The sequence below is a fragment of the Miniopterus natalensis genome, chromosome 5 (assembly GCF_054644295.1).
Source record: "Miniopterus natalensis isolate mMinNat1 chromosome 5, mMinNat1.hap1, whole genome shotgun sequence".
NCBI classification, from domain to species: Eukaryota; Metazoa; Chordata; class Mammalia; order Chiroptera; family Miniopteridae; genus Miniopterus; species Miniopterus natalensis.
The window spans coordinates 69,501,842-69,521,039 of record NC_142085.1 but is presented as its reverse complement, the minus strand read 5'-3'; the positions used below and the strand labels follow the sequence as shown (position 1 = coordinate 69,521,039).

At 35.4% G+C, this 19,198-nt stretch overlaps 1 protein-coding gene across 1 annotated transcript in view; it reads right to left on the bottom strand.

Annotated features, from left to right (window-relative positions):
* Window positions 1-19,198, bottom strand: part of LAMA2 (laminin subunit alpha 2) — a 458,292-nt gene that overhangs the window by 123,848 nt on the left and 315,246 nt on the right. The window contains exons 31-32 of the mRNA XM_087817608.1: window positions 14,907-15,041; window positions 3,313-3,437 (exon numbers count right to left, since the gene is read on the bottom strand). Coding sequence (XP_087673734.1) covers window positions 3,313-3,437; window positions 14,907-15,041 — 260 coding nt within the window. The remainder of the gene's footprint in view (window positions 1-3,312; window positions 3,438-14,906; window positions 15,042-19,198) is intronic.

Below are 19,198 nucleotides of genomic sequence, written 5' to 3'. Positions count from 1 at the left end.
TTTCTGACAATTTTATAATTTTTGCTAATAATTAGGTCTTATACAACATGCCCTGTTTTCATTACAACACTGGTAGACTGCAACCAGCCAGGCCTGCTCCAGGGCTGCTGATCATCTTTGATTATCTTACCCCACAAAAAGAAGCCTTGACAAGACTTGAAAACTGGGCTATATTAATATGCAGTCTAGGGGCTGTTACAAACTTCTCTCAAAGGTAAGTAGCGCATTCCCACTGGATAAAGCTGCATGGTGTACTGGAATCTTTGAAATAAAATACAAAGATATTTGCTGAAAAATGGTAATGCTGCAAACACCCCATTTTTCTTTTTGTTGGTCTGCTAACCCAGGAGATGCTGAAAAAGGCAATGAAGTGTAGAGATGAGGGTCACAACTTTTATTGGTCAGGTGCTTTTAGTACCATATTTTACCTCTCTTGTAATGCATTAAATCAATAGTACATGAATGAGTAATGAACTCTAATCTTGCAAAATATGTAAACAAATTGAACTACTATTCACAAATTCATTCTCCAATACGTGTATTTTTTGCCTTTACAAAAATAGAGATAGGTATGAGACAGGTAGATAGACAGACAGACATTGACACATGCAAGTTTCTGGGTAGCAGGTTATAATATAAAAAATGTATTTCTTACTGTGGCTGTGACCAACAAAGTTTGAAAACCACTGAACTAGCCACTCTGATTTGGTATTTTGGTTCTTACAAGGTCCTTTGCATAAAAAAAGTATTAAATTATACAAATCATATATAAGAAAAAGAAAACACTTTATTATTCTGCTAAGCAATCAAGTTAGTACTCTTCCTTCTTGAAATTTATTAAAGTTATAAACTCACACCCTTGTAACCTAATGTCTGCTTTCATCATCGATCGTCAAAATTCAGCAATGAGCCTCACAGTTAATCACCAGCATAGGGACTGAGTCGCTCTCGCTGTGAGGCTCCGATGCTCCTTTACTGCTGCTCTCTCTGTGCTGCCAGTGGCAGTGTGGCCTTAGTTCCCTCGTCTTCCTGACAGCTCCCATCTTGGCTCTTCTGGCTCTTCTGGCTCCCCTAATGTAGACAGTCTTATGTTTCCTCCTTTCCATATGCTCCACTTGGGTAATAGTACTCTGGGAAATCTTATCTGACTTTGATTCATTTATTAACATATGTCTTCCTTCATGTGCCCTTCAAATGTTCAGATTTCCATTTCCTGCAGCTATTTGCATATTTCCATTTAGACAGACCCTTCATATAATTTTAACCTATTTGGAACATAAATTGTCTGTCTTCTGCAGCAGCTCACTGTCGGTTTCCCTATTTCAGTAATAGCACCACCATTTTAGGGGTCAACCTGGCTAAAAACCTCTGGTTTCAACTCTGGCCTGCCTGGCTCTCACCCCTCATATCTAATTAGCTGCCAGTTCTGTAGAATTGCATTCAACAATTTTTTCACATTCATCTACCTGTCTCCATTCTTGTTACTCTGATCTTGTTCTAATTATCTTTTGCCTAAGCTAATGCAATAGCTTTTTAATTGGTCTCTTCACTTTCCTTCTTTGCCTGTTTCAATTCATTATGTTCAACTCTATCATAATAGTCTTCCTAAAGTGTGGCTGTCATCACATAAACTTCTTTTCATAATAAAAACTTGTAGTGTTTCTTTATTACATAGAAAATTAAACAGCAATTTCTTAGACCGGTATTCAAGAATGTCTACAATATGGCTTCTACTTTTCCATTCATTTTCATCTGCAGTTGTGAAACTTTTTGAAAATCCATGCTCCAAATTCTCTTTCTTACTAGTTCTTGAACATGCCTTGCATTTTCTATTCTCCAAGCTGTTGTTCTTATAATTTCCTACTATCTCCACCAATAAAAATTCTTCAATCCACTGTTTAGGATCAACTTTAATTACTACTACTTCTTTTAATATGTTTTTGATGCCTCCAAAATCAAGTGTGATATTTTTTGTGCCTTTGAATTACTTTTCCATTTAAGTTGACTTCTCTCAAGACACATGTTTTATGAGCTTCTCCAAGAGATGTGGTGCTTCTCTTTTATGTCTCCTATAGCTTGTTATAGTTCACCCAATAGTAAATTATCAATTATTGAATTTTTCTAATCCAAATGGTTCAAATTTTAATAAATAATAAAATAAATAATATTCTCTTATTTAAATTTGATCATCAGAAGGAGATTAGGGAAAAATGAAAATAATATTATTTTTATAACCTACCACTTGGTGCTTGGGCGAAATAATAAAATCACATGTATTACCCTCATCGATATCCAACTTACCTAAACATTCACATTTGATACCTATAAAAGAACTGTGATCCTGTTCAACAAAAATATAAGAGCTTGCAAAGGAAAGGGAGACAATTTACATGAAATATTTTCAGAATGTATACAAAGCCAAATAGGAAAAAACAAAACAAAAAACAAAGTCAGCACAAGTGGAATGATCTCTTCACTTGAGTTGCTTTGTGGTTCTTAAATACTCAAGGTAAGGTATCCAGAATTCTAATTCTGAACAAACTGTCCTGCCTTCTTTTCAACAGCAAATTCTTAGAGAAACACTGTCCTATCATGTAGAGATTGAAGTCTATAAATCACTTAGCAGAAAGTGTAGCTAGCCTTGGCAAAAACATAAATGAAAACACTTAGGGGTTTTTTAGTGATATATAAACCAATGCAGAATTTTCAGATAGCACTGAAATATGATATTCCAGATTTTGCTTTTCCTCATGGCTGTGTTTCCATGGTATCAAATTTGGACCATCTTAATAGAAAGAAGGCTGTTTTTCTGAGAGATACTGACTTATTTTGGAGATAACAATAAGTCACTATGCTTCAACTGCACCACTTTTCAATTATTTTCTTGATAATTCTTTACCAATCGTGACTTAAACACACAAAATGAATAGAAACAGCCAAAAAAGTGATATAATATGCACCCGAACAATCCTTCATAGCTGAATTTATGGCAGAGCTATATACACACACTAGGCCTTTATAAAAATATATAATTATGCACATTTGAACATATATCATTTATTTCACAAACATATGCTAACATTTATATTTATATTTTAATTAATAAGTGTTATTTACTTGGGACAAGGTTTTAAAGAAAAAATGAACTGTAAGGTATTAAGTGGTCACTTTTGTCTTGTTTTTATAGTGTTAAAGAATCTCTGTCTTAAATTGAGATTTTTGTCTACAGGAGAAATATAGCCAAATCTGAAAGCCCATGTGCTACAGATGGTGTTACTGACTGGGAAACATGGTAATATTTCTCTGTCTTACTTGTTGCTGGGAGAAATCAGAGGGCAGGCACATTGCTGACAGTCATTCGGCAATCCCTTGACAATCCCGTAGTACCCAATAGCACATTGCTCACAGAAGTCACCAGCAGTGTGATGCTGACAGTTCTGTAAAGGAAAAGGGAGAAATTTGTTTTTAATACAATAAAATTTATAATGGAATTTATCATACAGTTCTGCACCCATGAGTGTACATACTCTTGTGAACACACACAAACACACACACACCATTGACAGAAAACTCAGTTCTTGATATATGTATAGATTTTTAAAGTTCTTTCATTTGAGAAACTAACACTGGGCTGTTATAGCTATACTGACAAGAGTTTCTGTTCTCTTTTTCATATGTGAATCTCTGTATAAATTTTTCTCTTACTTTGTCAGAAATAAACTTCATAAATTTCTAAAATTTATTATATCAGAAATATATAGAGAAGCAGGGGGGTGGGTGGATGAAGGTGGAGAGATTTACCAGAGAATTTATACGCATATATGCACAACCCAAGGACACAGACAATGGTGTGGTGAGGGACTGGGGAGGGGGGTGGGGTGGAGAAGAATGGGTCAATGGGGAGAAAAAGAGACATCTGTAATATTTTGAACAATAAAAAAAATATTATATCATTTGGCTATTAATATTTCTTCTTGACAAAGTGCTGGAAAAGGGATAAAATCTTGGGACCTGTTGCAGGCCCATCAGTGGGTTTTCTGAAACCAAACCATGCATAAATTTCTTAAGAGGCAACAGAAGAAAAAAAAAAAGGGTCAGTTTAGTTACCACCTAAAGAATGTTATTCATCTAATTCTTACCAAATGTTAATGGTTAGAGAGAGGGGACCCAATCTGAAACTAGGAATTTCAGTCAATATTTTCTTTTTCATGTTTGCATAAGAGGCACTGGGTAATAGGCTTTAAGACAATTACATAAGGAAATTAGAATAGTTTCAGAATAGTGTACAAACGGTTTTGAAATTAAAATTCTCATAAAGTAGAATTTTATTTAACACATAAGATTCATATATGCAATAACAACTGAGGAAGAGCTACGTGCCAGGCACTGAGACAGGGACTGAGAGGAATCAAGTGAGGGGAAACAGTAAAATAACATTCTACTCACCTAGCACAATACAGCATTCTTACAATATTATTGACTACAGCATCCTATGCTGTACTTTACATTCATGTGACTATATTAGTACTTCTTAATATCTTCAACGTTTGCATCCAGACCCCCAAAACCCTTCTTCTCTGGCAACCATCAGTCTGTTCTCTATTTCTATTTTGTTTGTTCATTTATTTTGTTCTTCAGATTGCACATGAAGAGTGCAATATTGACTGTTTAGTGGAAATGTAACTTTGACTTTGGAAATTGAGAAACAGGAGAAAATAGAAGGAATTTTGAATTGGATTTTAGCTTGACTTTCTAAGACAGGATTTGGAGTGGTCAGAGGGTGACTTATAAATAATATCAAAAGAAAAGTTGGGAAGCAAAAAAGTCGGTTACAAAACAGGTGTATAGTGAACCAGTCTCTTGATTAACTCAGCTGGTGCCACAGAGACACCTCTAGGCTCTATACTGTATGTGAACCATATCCTATATGCTGGGCTCTTCGCTTCACTTAATCAAGAAGCACATATACTGTATATTTTTCATGTGTTTTCTAATGGCCAGACAATATTTGGTACGGTGTGTGGTCATTCATGATAAACAGTAACTGAAATAATTTTTTCTACGGAAATTTCAATGGAATTAAAATTAGTTTTTAGAACTTCTATTCACTCCTTTTGAGGGTTAGTTTATTTTATTCCCAGGAGGAGAAACCATAACATTAACATTACCTCAATGAATTTTAGACCACTGAAGTTTTCTTTTACATTTTTAGTGATGCATTTGAAAACATATCGTGTCACTTGCAGATGTAATTCATACCTTAATGTAAAATCAAGTTTTTCGATATAGTAGGATACAATTCTCATATATTCTAATTCTCCACCATCCTTTCAGCAGAGGATAGCCCTTATTTTCAGAGAAGAGAAATTCCTCCTTTCGGTGCTCCCTCAGAGCCAAACAACTCACTCTCTTGCCTGCATTATTTTCCATCCTTTAATATTTATTTATGTCCATAGGAAGTGGTGTTTTGACCTTTGTCTAAAGGGACTCTCCTCTTAAACTCTGATTTCCTTGCCCTCGCCTCCCATTTTCTCCAGCATCGGCATTTCCTCCTTTCTTGCTGGCTTCTTCCCATTGACACTTGAGGTGGGCCAGATCTTTCCTATCTTAAAAAAAAAAATCCTCTGAGGTCTCAAGTTCTTTGGCCACTTTCCTGCTATCTTTGATGAGCTTTTTAAAAGCATCGTTTACATTCCTGCGTCTTTAATTCCTCATCTCCCATTCATCCTTTAAACAGGCTTCTGATTTCACATGAAACACGTTTCCAGGCTCATGCATAAAATCTATGTTGCTAAATTAAAACTTACTGACAATAATCAGTCTTCATGATATATGAACTTTCTCCGGCAGCTGATATTTGTGGCCACTCTTTCTTTGAAATAACTCTCCTTGTGGTTTCTTAATAGTACAATTGATTGATTTCTCTCCTACTTCTATGGCTTCTCTTTTTTCTTCTTCTTCATGGACTCTTCACTCTCTTTCTGTTTAGTGAGACTGGTGTCCTTGATTCTACCTTTAACTCTCATCTCTTTCTTGCCTATACCTTCTACCTTGGTGATTTCATCCATTACTGTAACTTCAGCTATCATGTGCCCCAAACTGTAAATTATATATATTCAGCCCAGGTATCGCTAATGATTTCTAGACTTATATTTCTAATTGCTTCTTGGATAGCTCGTAGAGGCCTCCCTCATCCCAGGTATCTATTTGATCACCGTAATTCCATGATTCTATTACTGTTTCTCTACTTCCTTGCTGCTACTGTTTTTATCTGGCCATTGCCATCTTTTATCTTATTAGATCAGCTAAAGATCCTGCTTTAAAATGTTCTGGTCCAGTAATTTCCCCACACTACAATCAGAGTGACCACTCTACAGAACATATCAAGCCATGCCACTTTCTTGCTTGAAAGCCTGCACAGGTTCCCCATTGACCTCAGGAAGAATGACAGACTCTAGCATGGCAAGAAAGACCTTTACAATCTGGCCCTACTTACCCATCCAGGCTTACATCTAGCTACCATAACCTTTGCACACTACGCTAAAGCCAAATTCTCAAACTATGTAATGCTTTCTCTTACTTCTGGGACTTTTCATATGAAAATCCCTTTTCTGAAGTGTTTTTTCTCCCCTTTACCTGGCTAGCAACTATTTATTTCAGCTCTCATTGTTAATGTTACCTTCTCTGATCAATATTCCCTGATGCCCTAAGTCTGGGCTAAATGATCCTTCGATTCAACACTGTGACTGAGACATCGTAGACATTCAATGACTATTTTGAATGAATGACTGAATGAATGCTCTTTCTAGGAAGTATAGATAAAACTGGTTAGGCTTCTTAGGATGCAAAAGTTCAAGATTCAAGTCTAATGATTTGACAGAAAAGGTGGTTAGCGGGGCAAGATGATTTGTTGTATTTTCATATTGATTTAAATATCATGGTCCTCTCTTGAACTCAGCCATCCAAAGGAACCACTATATTTTAGCAATAAAACAGTTATTCCGTATTTAACAGTAGCACAGTGAGGAAGAATGGTTCTAAGACAAAATAATTATCTATAAATTCATTCAGCAAGGTGTCAAAGGATGAATAAGTGTTAACTGGGGAGAGTTTTATAGTTATAGAAATGAACATGTGCCAAAAAATACATGGGATCTTGAACAATAATTATCAGCATTTTGCTTTTGTAAAAAAAAATAAATCACTGTATAATTATTTTATATAAATTAATGTAACATTACTAACAATAAAACACTCAAAGATAATGTTAATTATTACTAGAAATAATAAATACTCAAAAATATGGTTTGCTCCTCTCATACCTACTACTCTATAATTTCTTCACAGAGCCTGCAAATATTTTGACCTTCTCTGAAGAGTCAATCTTTCAAAGGGTTGCCGACGTACTAAACTTGGTTAACGGAATCAAATGTTCTGGTTAGGTCCACAAACACAACACATAAATCATGATACTATTTTTGAAACTTTTTGACATAGACCTTTCATATGACTTTCCTGTCTGTTTTGATGTAGTAGACATAATATTTCTGATAATATTTCTCTTGGATAGAAATAAATCTTTAGAACATATTTCTATATTTTAGGTGCATATTGAGAAGTTCAATTATATTCTCAAGAGTGATTTGTGCTAGTATTTTTTCAATAATAGATTAGAATATAATATTTGTATTTTTTGCACATGGGAAAATTAGAAATACATATTTTTTCTACTAAATCAAATGACTACAATATTAATAATATAGCATGTTAGACCTAATGTTAGAACTTACTTAACCTAACCTGCTTTCCTTATAGGGTTACCTCCACATTTTCCTTGATATATTATTAAATACATGAATTCTTATAAGGCAGCCCTTTTCATCTCGTATAACTAACTATAAGCTACGAAATTTCCCTTCTGATGAATAAAAGTAAGTTTCACTCTAATTTTCAGTCAGTGATCCAAGTTCTGCTGTCTGAAGCTATGCAGATTAATCAAATTTTCATTTCCCAGGAAAAACCCTTAAACAGCTCAACAATGCTATTACTTCCTAAATCTTTTTTCAAGTTAAATATCTTTTTTTTTGAAGCTAAACATTTAACAATCCTGGTTACTCAGGATTTCTCTTAAAATAGAGATTATAAGTCTCTACCTGTTATTTGCAAATATACTGAATGTACTTCCTTCCTTGATCTGAATTTATAGAAGTGAATCTGTAGTCAAGTAAAAACTTCTGTTTCATGGGAATTGCTATTATGTGTTATTTCCTGTGTATTTCTTTTTTCCTCAAATGCTAGACTATAAGCACCTAGGGGGCAAGGCCCAAGCATTCCTCATTCTTACATTCCTAGCACCTACCACAATGCCTATGAATTGGAAATACTTATTAACCAATGCCTCAAGAATGAATAGACAAGTGGACCTACCTCAGTTCAAAACCATTTCTATTAATTTCATCGTATAGTTCCACCTGTCAGGCTCCTTTTGATTCCTGACCACTATCCAACACATTAGATAACACTTCCAGCTTTATGTCATCTGAATATTTGATAGAACTCACCCAAATCACTGATACAGATTTTGACCATGACAGGGTCAAACACAAAGCCAATGCTTCATCATTGGGAACATCTCTAGAGATTATTCTAGGTCACATTGTTCAGTAACTTCTATACCCTGTTAACTGATTACTATCTGGATCATGTTTTCAACCTTTTTGAGGATATCATGAAACATTCTGTCAATGCCTATTTAAATGCACCAGTTTGAATCATAGATCTGACCCTTGCAGGCTTATGAGTTGAGCAAATTATTGACATTCTCTCAGCATCAGTTCATCAACTGTGAAAGAAAGAATCATTCTGTCTACCTCATAAACTGAAGAATTGAGAAAAATCTACAGTAGTCAGCATTGGTCCCGGAATATACATAGGGTTGGGCATGTGGTAACTGCCATTATATTTGCTGAATTTAATATATGATGCATCACACTTTCTGATGAATTTGATATTATAATGGGATTCAGGAAACTACAGTCTGAGGTACTGTGCATCTCTCTCTCTCTCTCTCTCTCTCTCTCTCTCTCTCTCTCTCTCTCTCTCTCTATATATATATATATATATATATATATATATATAGTAACTCTAGCAATTACTTTGATATGTTTTATTTTGAGTGAACATATTCTAATTCCTACTGAGCACTGTTTCTTTTATCTACACTTGATAGTTTTTGGTTAAGTAAGCAGCTCTTAAATTTTACTGGAGATCAAATTCAGTCTTTTTCCTATATATTTTTTCATTTATAAAACCTGGAATGGCTTGTCACTTCTTCCTATCCTGTGACAAATTTCACATTTTCATATGTGGCTTTTAATCACATCTGCAGATTCTATCAGTACTCTAGAATATAATTCACCTGGGCCTTCAAAGTTAAACTCATTTAATTAGCTAAAAGTGTGTTTACTCTTTCTCACAGGCTGTAGGTAGCATTTTTGTAGGTTACTTAAATTTTCTTAGCATTAATTTTCAGAGTTGTAATAAAATGCTAACAAACCCTATTGTGGTAAGGTTTTTAGGTAGAATAAATAAGAAAGGGTTTATGAAACTGCTTAACAGTAGAGTCCATTATGAGTCCATTTACTGAAGATAGATAGTGCTAATTGCTTAACCACAGATACTGATGGCATGTAAGACAACAGGGCACATCAATAATAAAGATTTATTTTTTCTTTTCATGTTAAAATGAGTTGTGATAGAGTAAAAATATATTTTTGAAAACTATTTGGTCTTGAGAAAGTTATTTCAGCGAGCTGAGACTGATATTCCCATGTGAAATAGTGGAGAAATAATACCAACCATAGGAGTGTAGTGATGATTAAATGAGATTATATGTGTGTAGATAGATAGATAGATAATTATATGTATTATATATAAATTCTGAAAAGCTGTGTATCTATCAATCAGTCAATCTATCTGAGAGAGTCTGTGTGTGTACTAATTAGTGTTAGTTTGCTTACCTCCTTCCCCTGTCCTGGCTTGGGGATCAATATCACTTAGATTTTACTCTCCCATTTTGATGAAAATTTTCCTTAATGGGGTACCAGTCACTGAGCTATTAATAATAACATGCCTATGTGTAGGATTTACTAATGACTAGGATGAAGCAACGCCTCTCTTGTAAGTGTCATTATGAATTATAAAGAGAATAGTTACAAAGTGATGCAGATTTTATTTAGCAGTTGAAATAATTAGCCTGCAAAGTTTTCTATAGCTTTGTTTCTTCTCTACCCCATATTCTTGAAGAAAGGTATAAAGAAAAAAAAAAATATATAATAAGTGAGCAGGTCTAGCATAGTGACAGAGATAATAATAGTTTTTACATGTTTTAATTAATTATTATTTGATTGGTTCTTAGACCATAAATAGTAGAGAACATGTATAATAATTATCATCTTTATTGCCATCATCATAATCATCATCATCACTATCACTTCTATGGAGCTTACCATGTGCTAAATACTTCATTGACTCCCCATAAAAACTCTATGTCTGGGCACCATTATTATCTTTATTTAATAAATGAGAAAACTAAGACCCCAATGAGGTTATATAAACTGCCTAGGCTCCCACAGCCCATAGGGGAGGAAGCCAGGATTTGAATGAAGGCAGTGACCCCAGAGTCATGTTTGTGACCACTCTATCAAAGTAGAGGCATTGCCCTGTGTAAAGGATATGGTATTAAACTGGGATCCACACTATACTAGAAAAGAAATCAGTATGCTTCAGTTTCCTCAGTTAAAGCGTCAAAAAAACAATAGCCAAACAGCCCTCAAAGGGCTGTTTCAGAGATGAACAAAGTTGCCTAAATTTGAAAGCTGTAAATTCCCTGAAGGAACAGATGATAATTCAGAGCACAACAATCTATACTAGCTGTGCATATTTGAAGCACATACATATTTATTTTTCACTTTATCTAGAGATACCTCAGAAAATAGATCTATATTTAAGATTCTTAAGGCACAAAAATAGCTATAATAGTCAATTGGTCCAAAGGGGAAAATGTATAACAACTTTCATTCTAAAAAAAAAAAAAAAAAAAAAAAATTAAACTGTATCCTTTATGAATTCTTCTAAATTAATCATATGAAGTATATATAACTCTGTTAAAAAATACCAGTGAAGATTGCATAAGAAAAATAAATGCACTTGAGTCTAGTTAAGAATGTGTATTTGACTTTGTATGGTGATCTCACAATGTAATATACAGATGATGTGTTATAGAATTGTACACTTGAAACATATATAATTTTATTAACCAATGTCACTCTTATATATTTAATAAAAATAACGTTAAAAAAAAAGTGATAGAAAGACTGTATTTGAATCCTGGTCTGGCTTCTCCAAAGCTTGCCCTCAATACTGTCTTCTATAGGTTCAGGAGAGCTTATTGTTAGTGATAAAAAAATGTATAAATTAACCCCTAAAATTATCTATTTAACTTTACCAGACAGCAGACTGGTGAAACAATACTACACTGAAACCAAGCAATAATTATTTCAGGAATTCAAGGATGGTCAGTATCAGTCAGTTATTCATCTAATCAATATTATCATTCATCATTCTATTTAAGGCAAGAAAGGCTATATGATCATATCTTAAAAACACCTTTACCTCCACTACACTCCTCATAAATAAGCATATGATAAATTTAATATCCTACTTGATTGAAAAAAGGAATCTTTAAGAAGCCATAAATCAAAAGAAGTTTTCTTAACATGATAAAAATATTTATCTTAAACTAACCACTAGCATTATACTTTGCAGTAAAAGGCCTGAGGCATTCATATCAAAATCAGGAATAAGATAGGAAGTGGCTACCTTCTTATTTAACATATTCTGGAAGACTTAATCAACACAAGAATATGAAATTATTATACTGGATAAAGCTCCTGGCAAGGAAAAGCACAGTTATAAGTATTTGCAAATATTATTATAAGACATAAAAATAACTGAAAGAATCAACTGAGAAACTCTAGGATTAAAAAAAGTAATTGGATATCAATACATGCAAAAAAAAAAAAAAATCTATTCTGTTAAAGTTTACCAGTAATGAGCATTTAGTAAATATATTGAAACAAAGAATGTAGTGTTCACCATTGAAATGAAAATGTAAGATTCACAGCAACAAGTTTAATATCAGAAATGAATGCCCTATATAAATAATACCAAAAGAGCTTACTGTGAAACACAACACGTTTGATAGAGAAGAGTAGCATGTTCCTGGGTTGAGAGACAATAACCAAACAGTGTAAAGATAGCAATTCTTTACACATTGGTTTAACGCAATTCCAATAAAAATTCTAGTAACATTTGTTGGTGAAAAGACTGAAATAGTGAATCAAAGTCTCCTCTGGAAAAATATATAAATACATGCAGTTAAGAAAATTAGGAAAGGAAGAGTGATAAAGTGCCTGCTTGACCAGATATTATAACTTAGTATAAAATAAAGGTAATCCAGAGCACTGTAATTAGAACTACAAGGTAAGTAGGACAGAATAGATGATTCTTTAAACATCTTAATATGGATGTAACAAATTTGTATATATTCGTATAACATGTTGTATCAAGGAGAAAATGAAGTATTAATAAATAAAACGTTTCTTTAAAGTAATATATACTTGAAGAGGCTTCCCACACCACAGTAAATTCTAGAAAGATTAGAGCTGGATCTAAAATTTAATCATAGAAATAATGGTATATACTGTGGAATCTCAGTATAGGTATTGAATGTCGTGTGCCTGGACGCAATCACCATGGGAATGAATGCAGTTAGAGAGGCAAATTGCTCCAAGGACTGACTCTGGGAACACCGGTATGTAGGTTTCTGGTAATGAGGAACAAACAATAAAGACTGAGAAGGAGCCAACATCCAACTTGAAAATCCCAAGAACATCATGTCCTGGGAAGCAAGCTGAACAAAAAGTTTGGAGAAGAATGGGTGATTCAGAGTAGCAAATGCTGCTAAGAGATCAATTAAAATGAAGACCGATAGCTGAACACTAGTCTTTGATTTCAGGATAGTGGTGGAAGTCAAGTCCTGGTTTTAGTAGTTCAAGAGAGAATGGTAGAGAAATTGTAGGCAGAGTATAAATAACTCTTCACTGTATAGAAAGAGAAGAATGAAATGGTAGAAGTCAAGAGGGAAAGTGAGAGTCAAGAGAGTTTTTGTTTTTTTAAGATAGAAGATGAACTAAAAAATGTGATAATGAAGAAGGGAAGAGAGAATAGATATGAGCCGAGCGATGTCCTTGAGTGGGAGAGAGGGCAGGGCCTTAGGGCATACGTGGCACACTTGACCTTTTCTAGAAACAAGAACAGTTCATTCATCCAAAGTCATGGAAGAGTCAGAATGACTGGGCGCAGATACAAAAAGGTGGGTGACATGCAAGTGGAATTGATGAGCAAGGACACCTGCCCCACCGTCAGGCTCGGGAATAAATAGGGCGAGAGAAAACAATGGTCACCACTGGGGGGCACTACAGGGGAAGCGGCGGGTGGTGGGCAAGGAGAGAGGAAAACATTGAGGGCAATGGGGGATAAGGGGGGAATTTTGTTGATGTGTGAGCATGAGTCCCACCAGGCTTGATGGAAGGGCATCAGGAGATGAGGAGAGGTGGGAAATGGGCTCAGCAAAGGAGATCTCCAGGACTGCGAGAGGACGAGAGAGTCTGGGGGATGCTAGGTGGTAACAAGGGAAACCTGAACTTCTTGAGAGTCAACTGTTCCAAGGCAGGATAGAGATGGTAGAGTAGACTGCTAGGAGGAACATACCAAAATTAACTAACTAACTAACTAACTAACTAACTAACTAACTAACTAACTAACTAACTAACTAAACTAACTAACTAACCAACCAACCAACCAACCAACCAACCAACCTACTATCTAATAAGAGAGCTGGAATTCTAAGGGAAATGGTTAAATTATGGAATATCTTATCAAAGATCGTAAATATTTTAATTTTTTTAAAAAAACATATCTTTATTGATTTCAGAGAGAGGAAGGAAGAGGGAGAGAGAGAGAGAAACATCAATGATGAGAGAGTCATTGATCGGCTGCCTCCTGCGCGCCCCCTGCTGGGGATCAAGCCCACAACCTGGGCATGTGCCCTGACCGGGAATCAAACCCCGATCTCCTGGATCCCAGGTCGACGCTCAACCGCTCAGCCACGCCCAGCTGGACAAAGAGTGTAGATTTTAGAAACCATCTAGCAATATAATATGCTCATCATATGTACATTTAAAAATAAGTACATAAAACTGCACTTACGTTATTAAATAATATTTATAAACACATGCATAAATTTGGTAGGAAATATCTAAAATATTAAATCTTTATCTTAAATTGCATTTTAGATTATTTTAATTTTTTTTCTTAATACTTCTCTATAATTTTCAAATTTCTTATAAAAAGCTTATTTTTGTTTATAATCAGAAAAAACCCTCATGTGATTTTTATGTAAATAGTTGCATCCTCAGCTGTTGTTCTAAGATGCTGTTAATATCCTGTTTCTTGACATGCTTAGTCGTTTTTCCAATTATCATTTCTTTTTTTTATATTTGTTTCATTATCCTAAATTTTTTAAAATTTATTTTATTGTTGAAAGTATTACAGATGTTCCCCTTTTCCCCGCATTGACCCAACTTAAAAAATGTTTAATATGATAGATGTGTTTTTGCCTGCATGTTTTATTTCGCACACACACACTCACACACACACACACACACACACACACACACTCTCACACACTTCCTGAAGTTTAGCTGGCCTCTGCACATGGCATCTAGCATGTGTGAAGAGAAATGAACGCGTGAACCTTGCTCGAGAAAGGCTCAGGTGAATACCTGGCATACGGAGGTCTCGGGGTCACAGAGGCTGCTGTGTCCATTACACTGACACGGAACACAGGTGCCCAGGGCTGGCCCAGGCGTGCGACCGCCTGGCCCAGAGCGCAGTCGGTAAAATCCCGGCGTGCATGTCTGAAAGAAAACGGAGCCAATTAGAGCAGCCAACTGAGAAATCTCGCTTGAGCCACACTCGGGTTCTCAGTGTAGTTGAAAGGAAGGACTCCCCCCCCACCTGTATTAAAGGCAGTATCCCTTACAAACACAAGTGCCAATTTTGATTCCTAACGTGCCTCTCGGCCTGGTCCCTAGAGCATACAGGCAGCAGCCGTGTCATCGGATTTTAGTAACAGAGAGCTCTCATTTGCATACGCCATTCAGCCTGAAAATGCTTCAACTAGTCCTCTCTTTCCTGAGAAAGAGATTTCTTTTTAAGTAAAATTGTCATATGAAGTAAAGAGAGAATTCCAATGTCATTTACAACCTAAAATATACTTCTATTGTGCTTGATGGATAACTAGCAATTGTCCAAGACTCAGAAAAAATTATAAATAAAATAGCATCATGGTTGCATTATTTATATCAGTATAATCGAAAGACTATAAAGGTAAGAAATTCAAGGTAATAAAAGCCCTACGTGTCTTGGGAATATTAGGCCACTAATAAAATTTATCTTTCCCTGATCTATTTTTTTTCTTCCATTTTGCAATAAAAACCTGAGAGAAGCCCGCAGCTCTCGTTCTCTTTGGAGAATGAGAACAGTAGTACGTTCTGGGCTCAGTCCTCTCTGCATGTAGAGCTGCCGCTTTCATCAGACACTGATTTATGAGTGAGAGTTAGGAGTTAGATTTTTAGATACCACTGAAGATAATAAAGGGACTGTTTTATCACTGTAGCTCTGTAGGATTTTTTTCAAGCGATATCTTGTTCCCATTGTTAAAAGAAAAGTGATTGCTCAATAAGCAGAGGAAAAACTATTGGGTGAATAATTTCTTCACGCCCCTGCATCCTTTTGGTTCTGGACTAGGTCCTCCCTAGTGAATATGCAAAGAAGTTCCTTACAAAGAGAAAGGAATCAATAGTCAGCATTCTCCTGGTTTATTTTGATTCAGATAATGTGAAAGAACCTCAATTAGGCACTTAAGAGTCTCCACTTCTATCACAGCCTATAAGACAGTCTAATGAGATTTAACATTGTCTCAGCTTTGAGGAGCTGATACAACTGGGCATAGCAGTTGAAATATTTTGAGTCTTGTTTGTCTTATCCTGGATGTATTGATCTTTTTAAATAAGTTTATTCATATTATTAAAAATCAAGGTTGATTTTTCCATTTCACCAAATAAGATCTGGAAATTATGGTTGAGGAATTCACTTAAGTATAACTTGAAGAAACAATTCAAGGTGTATCTAAGAATATTATACAGTGTGGATTGTTCCAATTCTTTAGCATGCTGACTGTGGAATAAAATTGGATTTTCATTACATGGATTTCATCCTTGGATATATATATTGTTATTTTACTGGTATATTTGTTTGCAATGTGACTGTGTGTGTATAAAAACTACACAAATTGTGAGTTCCTAGCTCTACTTTATATCTCAAGCAAACATTTAAAACAAGTCTAAGAAGAAAAAAGTTAAGAACCAGCACCTGAATTGGAGAAACATATGATATCCAAGATGATAGACAAATTTAAAGGTGAGTGCTGTAGGTGAAGTTTACTGTAATACACACCCGATTTCCCCTATTACTATGCCTCTTCCCTGGAAAGGTAGCGGGACAAAGAAAAACACCCCAGTGGAGGCCACACCTGAGCTCCAAGTGGAGCTCTGTGGGGACTATTTTGGTGGTTCTCAACCCTGGCTGCACACAGATCATCTGAGGAGCATTAAATACTGATCCGGGGCTCCACCCCAGAGATTCAAATTCAATTGGTGGAGAGTAGGGCCAGGGTTTGTTTCAAAACTCCAAGGAGGGTCTAGTAAGCAGCCAGGATTAAGAATCATTCGCATGTTCCTCACTCTTGGCTGGAGATGCGTGTCTTCCAAGGGCATACAGACTCTGGTGCTGCAACACAAATGACTGTGGAAGCCTTGGCTTGACAAGTTAGTTTTGCCTGAGGGATACAGGCAAGTCTTTTGGTGTCATTGAGACATGGTTTTCTCATCCCACAGATGAGCAGGTGTATGAATCCAGATGCTTTCTGGTTTCTTTCAGTTCTAACAAGTTAGATTAATTTTGTGTCCTTATATATTAAAGTTCTAAGAGTTAGCAAGAAAAAGAGACTTCTGCGATGCAAGAGTTAGGAACTTTAAAGCACACTTTTTAAAGGAATGGGACATATTTAGTTCTCTTTAATCCCCCCCTTTCCTGGATCCTCTTTGTATTCTTTCCATTTAAAAAACTTTTTGAGTGTGTTTCTCAACAGCAGATGTTTTGCTTTTCAGTGAACTGGGGCAAAATTCAGGAGAATGACTGCATTTGAATTGGGAACAAAAGAGGAAAGATAATAGCTACTTTTAAAAGTCCTGTCTAAAATCCTTTCTGGAACAAACTGGAGAACTAAAGAAAAGCAAATAAATAAACACTGTTCTAATTTTATCCCTTTATTTCTCTAACTCAGACTCAAAGTTTCCTTGTGCTGAAATTTTTCATCTCTCAGTTTTAGTCTGATTTCCTTGCGTATATAATTTATTTTCATAATATAGTATCTCATCAAACGGTTAGAATCAAATTCACACAAAAATGTGGAAGGGTGGACAGAAGGGAATGGGACACAAAGAAGGTAATGAGCCAATATACTACAGGTGCAGAGTTATACAACATCCCCCTTCTTTCCTCAGAGTTCAACAATAAAAATAGATACTTGTACTGTTGACAATAAAAACACTATCATATCTTTATGGGTTTTGCAATTAGGCAATCCTGAGTTTAATTCCTGTTCTACCACTTACTGCACGTGATTTCGTGCAGGTTTTGAATTCCCTGGGCCTCAGTTTCCTCACCTGGAACATAAGGATGTCGTATAGCATAAGAGTTGGGTATAAGTATACTTGGTGTTTTGAAACAGACATGCCTAGGTTCAAATTGAAGCTTTGCTGTTTTCGAGCCATGGGATCATGGGCAGGTTTCTTAATCTGCCTGGGCTTCCATTTCCTCATTTGTAAAATGGGGGTCATATTACACACTCAATGATGTTGGTGTAAGTGTATTAGAAAATGCACTCGGCATTGTGCAGGATACGGTAAGCACTCAATAAATGGTGTTTCATTTTTTATAGTGTTGTTACGAGGATTAAATGAGATGCATATATGTTTAGTGCTTAACATATAATAAATCAAAATGGGTTCCTCTATCCCAGATACATTTTTAAATATGTTGAGAATACTCCAAAAATAAAGGCAACTGTGATTGTTCTAAGCTGTATGTCATTTACCTGTATATTTTTATTAAAATATTATCTCAATATTTTTATGTACCTGAACAGAGTCTTTGGGTCTTTCATGTACAAAGGAAATGGTAAAGGGCATTCCAAGAGGTGTGTATATGTAAGAAGAAAAGCCTAGTCTCACTATTTCGTCTTTTGAATTTCATGAGCTGATCATAGGTATAAATTGTTTGGGGATTAAAAACAATATTTTTACTAGACCGACCAAAGTGACAGCTTTTGAGCAGTGACCCAGTAAACAAAAGCTACTCAACTGTGAGCCAAATGTCTTATCAAACCTGGGGGAGGGAGGAATGACCAAAATATGACCTAGAGATCAACCTATACATTTCTGTTTTGTTTTCCATGATCTTATTGCAGAGAACCACATATTCAATGGTGAATATTTTCCATTTCTGTACGCATCCTACCCTGAGTTTAGGTCTACTTAGGCAGCATGATTAACTGAGAAGACAGTGAGGAGCAACTTCGACATTAAGTATATTACATTCAATGACTCCCACACGAATACGTGTGGTGAGAAAACTGTGTCCTTATTTGATTTCTAAAGGTAATGTGGTCTCTGCCTCAAATTATAAGTTGTAGTAAGTAGGCATTTCTAGAACTAACATTTTCAATGAATAGGGTTGTAATGTCATAACACTGCAGGTAACAGGCAAAGGCTAAGTGCCTTCCCAACTGGCTACATTTTCAGAAGTAACTAACACTTAATTTTGTTTATTTGCACCATATTTTGGGTAAAAACGTGAAATGAATAGCTTGTAATTGCAGCCGTCTCTAGAATACCATACATTTGGTGAAAATATGGTAAAGAAATTGCTTTGTGTACTCGTGAACCAAAGC